This window comes from Coregonus lavaretus, assembly GCF_964263955.1.
Source record: "Coregonus lavaretus genome assembly, chromosome: 1".
In the NCBI taxonomy this organism is placed as follows: Eukaryota; Metazoa; Chordata; class Actinopteri; order Salmoniformes; family Salmonidae; genus Coregonus; species Coregonus lavaretus.
The window spans coordinates 69,500,817-69,511,016 of record NC_139988.1 but is presented as its reverse complement, the minus strand read 5'-3'; the positions used below and the strand labels follow the sequence as shown (position 1 = coordinate 69,511,016).

Below are 10,200 nucleotides of genomic sequence, written 5' to 3'. Positions count from 1 at the left end.
TTTGGTGGGTGTGGCCTGATCAATATGGGTGTGATAATTTTGGAATTGCAAGACTTGTGCAGCACACATACAGTAATTGCCCGCTAGGCAACCATAATTCAATTTTTAAACTGGTCGTACAATACCGTTTCTGTTGAATTCAACATTGCACACTGTTCTGTCATACTGAACACACCCCAGGAGAGTGACAGAGCTGGTACACTGGGAGCGTAGCGTTTGAGTAACCAAAGCGGAAGCAACTGCACTCATTCGTTTTGCTTCGCCCAGTTCCCTGGGTGGGCGGAGTTTGTATATCTTATAAACTACATGTCAAACTCATTCTACAGAGGGCCGAATGTCTGCTGTTTTTCGCTCCACTCTTGATTGATGAATTAAGGTCACTAATTAGTAAGGAACTCCCCTCACCTCGTTTTCTAGGTCTTAATTGAAAGGAAAAAACGAAAACCCACAGCCATTCTGCCCTCCGTGGAATGAGTTTGACACTTCTGTGTTAAACCATTCCATTGGTCCTAAAATGAAATCTCCACCCACCAGGGGCGCAAAATGAGCGCACCCATTATATGGCTTCACACTTTCACTCACACTCTGCCAATGTAGCAGCCATTTCCAGTGCAACTTTAGACAGGATTAAGGAGGATGTATACAGCTGTGGTGCACTTGGTTCTAGCAGCATATTGCTGTGTATATAATAATAATAATAATAATAATAATAATATGCCATTTAGCAGACGTTTTTATCCAAAGCGACTTAGTCATGTGTGCATACATTTTTACGTATGGGTGGTCCCGGAGATCGAACCCACAACCCTGGCGTTACAAGCGCCATGCTCTACCAATTGAGCTACAGAGGACCACAGTCCATTGTGTGTATTGGTACATCAGCTGTATGCAGGGGTGCACATAACTGGTACGCAGGTACGCAAGCGCGACAAAAATCAGGAATGCGTAATGCCACTTGTGTTACTACGTGCCTTTGCGTACTTGACCGATCTTCTCATCTAACCTTACACATGACATGTTGCTTGTCAACTACTGTCAGGGATGTCCAAAAAGCAACAGACATTAAGCAGCTTCTTTGGCGTTTCGCCACCTACAAAGAAACGCCAACTGAAGCCAGAGCCGAAGAAAATACTTTTTTTTCGGAAAAGTGGCTCCAAGATATGCAGTGGCTTGAAGCTAACGATGAGCGCACTAAAATGTGGTGCAAGATTTGCCGCTCAAATCCACATCTAGCAGACAAAACAGGTGCATTTTATAAAGGCTCAAAGAATTTCAACTATCCTTTATTTGACAAACATGAAAAGAGCAAGGAGCACACGAATGTGGCGCAAGCCATTGCTAAGCTAGCCGAGAATAAATGTCCAGTCGCCCACTTGCCAGATGGCGAGACAAGCTGAATGAAGAACAGCGGCAAGCTCTGTTTAATATTTTTCTCCTCGCCTTCCATAAAGCTAAACACGCACGTCCCATGTCTTCCTATTCTGAGAATGTTCCTTTACTGAAGCGGCTAGGAGTAAATGTCGGAGGTGCATATCATTCACGTGAAGGGGGTACACGGATCATGCAGAGCATCGCTCACACCATCAGCGGGGAGTTACGAGCCAAGTTGCAGTCTGATGAATTTTGGGGGCTGCTTTTTGATGGATCTGAGGACATCACAAAAACTGAGCGGGAAATCGTTTACATTGTGTCTGTGTCCAGCAACGGAGAGTTTACTTCGGACTTTATTGGACTGATTTTAATTTGGTGCTGACCGAACCGCGCAGGCCATAACAGACGGACTTGTGAGACTTTTCCAGGACACAGGCTTGGATGACTGGACAACAAAGTTGGTCGCTGTGTGCACAGACGGGGCTGCTGTAGGTATCTACAACGGCGTTGTGCCAAAACTCCGGCAACTTGTTGCGGTTGGAGACTCCCTTGTGCACATTCTGTGCACCGCACACACACTGGAGAATTGCGCGAAATCAGCTGATCGCAACGTTCCTTACTGTGAGACATTTAATCGCTCTGTGGTCAAGCTGCTGCAGTTTTATTTACAAAAAGGTGGAGCAAAATAAACTGCTGCACTGAATAAGCTATGTGAAGAAAATGGGATCTCCTTTGTGAAACTGGATAAGTTTCATAATATCAGATGGTCTGCATCGAGGCATGAGACACTGTTAAAAATATCAAGACTATTGCCAGCCATTAAAATGCAACTGGTTACGAGTGATAACAGTGACTTGCAGCATATCTGCACAGAGCGTTTTCAGTGCTGACCATTGGAGAATGTAAGGATGAACTCATGGTGGCCATTGGACAGTTCACACTTCTGCTTGATGGTGAAAGCCACAGGGCACACACTGTTTCCAATGCTGATGCTGACAGAGACAAGACACACTTACTCAGGGGGTTAATTGAAGAGTTTGAAATCAGATATGACTCCCTCAAGTCATGTGATCATTTCTTAGTATTTGATCCTTCAACATGGCCTCAGGAAATGCAAGACCTCCACAGTTTTGGAAACACAACAGTTTGCAGCATTCTCAAGAAATATGAGGCCACCTTGCAACTTGACAAAGATACCACTGTGACAGAATGGATGCGCTTAAAGCAGGCAGGAAAACGCCTGGGAGCCTCTTCTGTGTATGACTTGGTCCAAATAGTAAATACAAGTAACCCAGATGCTTACTCCAACATCAACAAGGTGGTTAAGCTGTCTCTTACACTGCCTTTAAGCAGTGCAGCTTGTGAGAGGGGATTTTCACATCTCAACATAATAAAAACCAAGTACAGATCTCGTCTGTCACATGCTCGTCTCTCAGCCCTGATGCACATTCACCTGTCAAAGCAGACCACAGAGACATTTGACCCAAAGCCTGCTGTTGACCTGTGGATGGAGACAGCTAATCGGAGGCTCAACCAAGGACAGGGAGGTACATCTGCAGCATCTTCATCATCTACAATGCAGGAAGCTGAAGCAGAGGACAGTGGGGGCGACACTGAAGAGGACAGTGGTGGCGGCACTGAGGAGGACAGTGAGGAAGACTGCATTTATTAAGACCACGCTACATATGGGGTGAGTACCAGACACCATCTGCTGGTACTCACCTGAGTAACTCACTGAAAAAGTTATGTGCACCCCTGGCTGTATGAATAACCTAGCACTAGTACAACTAGGTCACACCTTTACTCCAATGTTTATGTCTCATGATAGAAAATAATTTAGGTAAAGGTAGTTCTCGTGGTATGCCATTCATTGAGCACTACAGATATATTATAAATAATTCAAGTACAATTTTGATACAGTGTCAGGGGAGGCATTTGCCCTTTTGTTCAGGTTTTTGTTTGTGGCCCACTTTGATATGCACATACAGGGTAAGGCTTTAAAAAGCTCCCTCTTGTGGCACTTTTGGGCATTTTCATGTAGTCTCTTGTCCGCCCTTCATTCTAGCGGCGAGAATGAGAATTGTCTCCCGCCTACCAGAATTCACACACCACCACGACTTCTGTTTGTCAGACTCAAATCAGAGGGAGAGGAGAAAGCCGCCATTTTCTGAGCGTCTCTCCCTAAAACGAGAAAATAGGCTCTTCTCAAACACCAGAAAAACTGGCCTTCTCAAACACCTTAGGGTGTGGGGAACGGAGTTTGCGACATAGGATTGTTGTAAAATAATTAACAGAAGTATTTTTTGACCAGAAAGGAACATTTTTACACTTACTTGCTATTACTAGTAGCGAGGCGAGCTAGCTAGCTAACTTTAGCGCGTTAACGTTAGTTAGCAAGCAAGGTGTAGCTAGTTGATTCGCCCATTGCTTGGTTCCGGAACGAATCTGGGGCTCTTGAAACGGGGTCTTGAATAAAAAAGGATCGCATTTTTAGAAAAGGGAATGGCTGATTAATCGATTCAAATCGTGTTTTTTGTGGTATCCGTTTACATTTTCCTTCAAAAACTGCGGGGGATTGTTGCCGAAATTCACTCGGATAGTGCGCCTCGTCACGTGGTAGGTTCCTCCTTTTTCTTTGTTAGCTAGCTAACAAGACTGGTTAGTCTTTACTCCGACTAACTTGTCCGGTTTAGCTTTCGAAAAAATTTAACTAATTCAAGTAGACGAAAACACAATGATTTAGCAATCACACAAATTGTCAAACAAAGCGTGGTTTGCATGTGGCTTATTTTAGAGAACAAATTGCATTGCCAGAATCATGTGCATGTCTAGAATAGCCATCCATTGTATTTTCTAAATTAAAATATAGGCACTAAGTTACGCTGTGAAATGTCTTGTAGAAATGTTTTAGCTATTGCTTTTCAAACGTTTTGTTTACGTTACAATATAATGTTAACTAGCTAGGCCTCTAAGGTTGTCTGCTTATTGATTTAACGTTAGCCAACATTTGGCTGCACGGTTAGCTAACGTTAACAACGCTGACCTTTTAGAATAAGATAAATAATAATTTACTATACACGATTTGGTGCGAGCTAGCTAACTAATTTGTTGAAATGAATTACGTTCTTGTCAGTAACTGGTCACGTGAATGTGAAGACAAAAACAATAAACGTAAACATTTGTAGGGGCATTGTCCGAACAAATCCTTTACCAAGGCGTCATGGAAAATAAAGGGAAAATTGCTATTGCGTAAACATTAGCCAATGCATGAATTGCAAGCTGTTTTGATCGTAATAATAATTAGATTGACCTTTTTAAACGTCAAGTCTTTGATAGGAACAAGTTTAGTGGATTTGTCAGAGCAGAATAGGCGGTTTAATGTGGATGAATTGCATTGCATCTCCCTCGGAAATACAACATGGCGTTTGTGCGCGCTGACTAGAAACTGCGGTGGAATACTGAGCCCCCCATTCATCTCGCCTGACAGATGATACAGGGAGAAGCAGAACGCCTTTTATCATTGAGGATTTTGGCTGTAGCTAGAATCCCTAGATCGATTGTTTACCGGAATTACATTTACATTTTAGTCATTTAGCAGACGCTCTTATCCAGAGCGACTTACAGTTAGTGAGTGCATTATTTTTATTTTTTTACAAACCAATCCAATAATAAACGGCCCCCTTAAGAAATCTGCATTACCCATGCACACTGACTGCACCACTAGCAGGGCTGTACCTTGTGAACATTATCATTATCTAGTAGCCTAAATATGATTTGGGAAATGTGGATACTTGTGTGTCTGAGAATTCCACACAGGAAGTCAGGATGACATCATGCGCTTTGGGCTATTACTGGGGCTAAATCCACCTGCTTACACCTCCAAACCCTGCTGCATCTGACTTAGTAGGGCAGTAGGGTTTGAATAATTTGCATTGGCTGCTTTGCTCTCCCTCCTTATCCAACTATACTTGAATTCAAAGGCACAGATAATTCTTTGAGGAGGAGCCTAGGGAGTACTCCTAAATGACCAAGGCCAACTTGTTCACACAAGCACAGGTGTAGTTAGTCATAGGATTTATTAGCCTGAGGTTCAGCTAGGCTAGTTTCTTGCTGTTGACCACATTGTTTGCCATAATTTCCTACATGTTAACCATGTAGGCTAGTCAAGCAAGGTCAATCACAAAGAAATAGGCTCTCATCTCATAAACCTACTTGCCTGGATTTCTATTACATCACAATGTAGTCTAGTGGGCTGGATATTCTTAATTTTGACTCTGCCCCAACTATCAATTGACTAGTGGTCATTTTAGAATAAAATTTTTTAATACAGATGAAAATGTTTATTATTTGTTTAGCCCTGTTTTCACGCAACATCATACTTATTGCCCTGACTATGGTTTATTAGGTCTTAGGCAGTATGTCAACTAAATGACTTGTCTGCTAGGCTTATTGACTCAAAGGTTGCTATTTAACATGCAATTAGAGGATGCTTGCGTTTTTATAAATTTAATAAGCCAATTTAAAGCAGATACCATACTGCCTGTTTTCTCAACTTCTCTAAGTCATTTTTTAAAATCGTATATAATTTGTGTTGGATTTATCAAGTCCGAGTAAATTATGTTAATCATTGGAGCATTTTAAGGATTTATTAGCCTACTATTGTGATTACTTGAGGCAGGCCTGTTGGTTGCCGACCAGGATTGGGTGGGTCTCCTGTCTATCTCATACCTTTACTGTGTGGTACTAGTGTCTGACCTTGTCTCTTCTTGTCCACTCAGGCTGTCCTCTGGCAGGGCAGTAAGCGGGTGGTGTGGAGCAGGCCGCGGAGTCAGTCTCTCTGCACTGCATGGCTGCGATGGCGCCCGCTCTCACCGACGCTCCAGCTGAAGCTCACCACATCCGCTTCAAACTGGCTGCCCAGTCCTCCAGTCTCTCCCCGGGCAGCGCAGAGAATGGCAACACCAGCAACATCCTCATCCACAACAGCAGCGGCACCGGCAAATGCAAGGTTTCCGCCTCCGACGAAAACTCCCACGACTTTTGCAGTGGGAACCAGGAGCAGCCTACCCAGCAGCATCAGCAGTCCCCGGCCTCAACACTGGGCAAGCTCCAGCCGCTGGTGGCTTCCTACCTGTGCTCCGATGTGACCCCCGTCCCCTCCACCAAGGAGTCCATTAAACTGCAAGGTGTCCTCATCAAGCAGTCTGTGCTGAAGAGTCACGGCATCCTGCCTAGCTCGCTGTTCAACGGCGGGGGCGACTTCCTGCTGAGTAAGCGGCAGACTTTGGAGCTGTCCGGAGGCCAGCTGAAGAGCCTCATGAGCAGCGGCGGCCAAGCCGTAGCGGCCATCAATGGCCTAGCCAAGAAGCTGGCCATGTCCGGCGCAGCGGGCTCCGTGGTGGCGGTGAACAGGAGCAAACCCTCCGCCAGCGCAGACTCTCAGCCCCTGACGCCTCCACTAGACTCCAAGGCCTTCACGGGTGCCATCTTAAAGGGAACAGTCTACCAAAAGCATTCCCTGGGGGTTTCTCACAGCGCAGGAGGAAACGGCCTCCAGCAGCAACCAGCTCACTTTGCGGCGCCTGACACACCCTCAAATCAGCTGGACACACCCTCAAATCAGCTGATTCCGCCCATGACTGACTGGGAGAGGGCAGGCAGAAGCCAGCAGGGATCCCCAGTCTGCTCCCCGGCACCCTACTCCCAGTCCCCCTCCTCCTCCACCCTCTGCAGCCTGGACGCCCAGGTGAAGGAGCGCACCCTGCTCAACCGCAGCCGCCAGGGTGAGATCGAGGGCCGGATGCGGCGGCTACGCAAGCGGCTGCAGGTGGTGCAGGCCAAGCAGGTGGAGCGCCATGTTAAGCAGCAGCTGGGGGGCTTCCTGGACTCATCCCTCAGCATGCTGCCTCCTGCCACCACAACGCGTAAGGGGGACACCACCGCCACATGGCGCCCGGGCCGGCACACCTTGGGCGTCAGGGACAGCCTGGGCAGGTTCTTGAAGAGCGGCTCCATCCCCACAGAGTTGGAGCGCCTCTACCTCAGCGGCACGGCCAACCTGCACGTGGCCGAGAGCAACTTCGACTCGGACGTGACTGAGAGCAGCTCGGGAGGGGACACCGACCTGGAGGAGGAGGTGCTGACCAGAGTGGACATTGAGCAGCGGCACATCAAAATGTAAGTACCACAGGACGCACTGCTGTGACAGGAGAACCCCCAAGTGACGTTCCATCATATAAAGGTTTAGACTGAAGTGATGAGTGTTCATGTGCCAAGCTAAAGGCCATATGGGTCTTTGAGCTTTTCGTCAACCAAATGATGTAATCTTCTTGATGCTTGTTGCCTGGCAGAAGGGGACAGTGGGACTATCATAGATGGGAGGTGAGATGACGTTCCCCTAAATATTCTATCTCATGAGAATGGAATCTTAATCTACAGTGTACAAAGGGTCCCCAGCTGTCACCTAGAACACTGTGCTCTGTGCAGATGAACTCAAAATCTTCTATTTGGGCTAATAGGTGCTAATGGCAATTAGAGATGCCCCATCTCCCTGAATGGAAGGGTCAAACTCCAGGAAGGGGGCGATACGCCAGTCAATTGGAAGAGCTTGTGTTGTAGTGTGGGTGTGATGCTGTAGTTACTGGAGAGACTATTCAATCCCCATCCACAGTGGTGTACTGCCACAACCAAGGCTAGAGCTGAATGTACTGTTTATATGCAGAGAGAGAACATGTTTTGATTGAGATAAAACCAAGGAGGAAATGTGAGTTATTCATCATGCAAAGGGCATCATTTTCACATTTCCACATTCTCTCCTCTTGGGTTTTCCTCTCGAGGCGTAAGCCGGAGTGCCTCATTTTTACATAATGTTTTTGAAAGTGAAAATAGACTGCCAGGTGGGTCAGCGGCATTAATGGACTTGGTGACCTGTTTGGTAGATGATTAACAAAGCGGAGAACTGATTTTACAGCCCCTTCCTGTTGCTTTTGGACTTTTGGCCTAAATATCTGTGTATCCATACAGAGAGAAGCCTACGTTACTGGCACAAGCATAATGATTGACATGGCTGATTCTTTGTCTGGGTGGGAAAAGGGTGATATGCAGACTTCACTACATGATAAATGGTTCTACTTGAACTGTTGGTAACTCCATTTTATAGCAAATTAATTCGATTTTTATCCTAAAGTGTTTTCAGTTTGGGTAGAGCTTTGTTGTACCTGGGATGCGAAGTAGACTAGCTTAGTGGTGTTGGGTGATATTACGATAGCATGGTGACGTCGTTGTGATGTGACAGACGATGGTTCAGCCCCTTTCAAACTCAACTCTGGACATCAAAGCCATTTCCACTGCATAAAAAAAAAAAAGTTCCCCTCTAATCAAGGACTAATTTAGACCTGGGACACCAGGTGGGTGCAATTATCAGGTAGAGCAGAAAACTAGCAGGCTCCGGACCAACGTAGGGTCTATACTGGCGCTGCACAGTAAAGAGCATAGTCAATTACCCATCCTCCTCCTAGGCCTATCATAAAAGCTTTAAGACAAGTTGAAGTTATGAACAGTAGCTTCTTTACTAAATATTCTAACCTAAGGTGTTGAATGAAGGTCTATAGCCTACGCCTAGGAATAGGCAATCACAGCTTTATGAGAGATAGAACAAACAATGTTATTTATTTACTGTTTTATAAAGCAATTATTCAGTTCTGAAGACTAGAATGCTTCTATCCAGGCGATGATGTATAACCTAACTCACTACGTTAAGACATCCCGTTCCTCATCAGACTGTCACTGCTCCATCATGTGCGCCACACGTACACAAACCTGCTCCTTCACCAGAAATGAATATTAGAAAATATTTGCCTGCATTTAGCCTCTGCCCAGGCTTTCAACAACAACATCATGATTTGATTTCGCATTATAGCAGGAAGTGTTTTTTGCAAAACATTTTGGGGGTTGGCCAATAGGGGGCGATATGATCGTATATCACAATGCTTTATGGATACATAATCACGATAGGACAAAAGTTGACATCTCCCAAACAAATAGCCTAAGACTTTTCTACAGGGTGAGGGTTCAGTGGTGTTTTTTGTTTCAGGATGAAGGACCTATAGCCTAACCCCGACCCAAATGTATTTGATTCACTGCTGGCTGTATATTTTTGTCTGCTCCTAGGGCTGGGCGATATGGCCAACATGTAATTTCACAGTATTAAAAATTGTTTTTACTGTATTTTATGTTTTTGAATAAAAGTTATAAATTTGCTTTGAGTAGTGCGTGACCCTAGGGTGGCAACACATACATTCTTAGTGATTTTCAATGGTTCATTCTCCATCGTGATTGTTTTATACTGTTAAATTTCTGCGTTTTTCATAGATTTCTCAGTTTCCTGCACTCATTTGAGATCATTTCCACACTGCCACATAGGGCTGCATTATATGGGCAAACAATCTAGGCCTTATTTTTAACAAAATGTTGCAATTGCAATTTGACTTGCAATTTAGAGCAAAACACTTGTGTGAACTGTTGGAATCATGGAAATAGAATGATTATTCTAATTCTGTAGGTAGAATAATAGTGGGCACTTAATACAGTGTTTGACATGACAACGAATGAAAATGCCAGGGAGGAGTTATTGTGACAGGGTAGGAACCAACGTGTTGATAAGTGTTTCCTAGGGGACCCTATAATCTTTGGCGACATTGAATGTTTTCTCTTAGCTACTTCATGTAGCTAACATATTCATGCTTCACGTATTCCTCTTTGATGTAGAAGATACTGTTGCACAAACAACATGCTGATTTAGGTCTACACCATCACTGGTATAATCAGGCT

General features: G+C 44.9%; 1 protein-coding gene across 2 annotated transcripts in view; it reads left to right on the top strand.

The window, feature by feature from the left end:
- The first annotated feature begins 3,500 nt into the window (after positions 1 to 3,500).
- kansl1a (KAT8 regulatory NSL complex subunit 1a) overlaps positions 3,501 to 10,200 on the top strand; it is a 38,744-nt gene continuing 32,044 nt past the window's right edge. For both annotated transcript variants that reach the window (XM_084165628.1, XM_084165627.1), the window contains exons 1-2: positions 3,501 to 3,987; positions 6,150 to 7,548. In XM_084165628.1, coding sequence (XP_084021754.1) covers positions 6,218 to 7,548 — 1,331 coding nt within the window. In that variant the 5' untranslated portion in view covers positions 3,501 to 3,987; positions 6,150 to 6,217. The remainder of the gene's footprint in view (positions 3,988 to 6,149; positions 7,549 to 10,200) is intronic.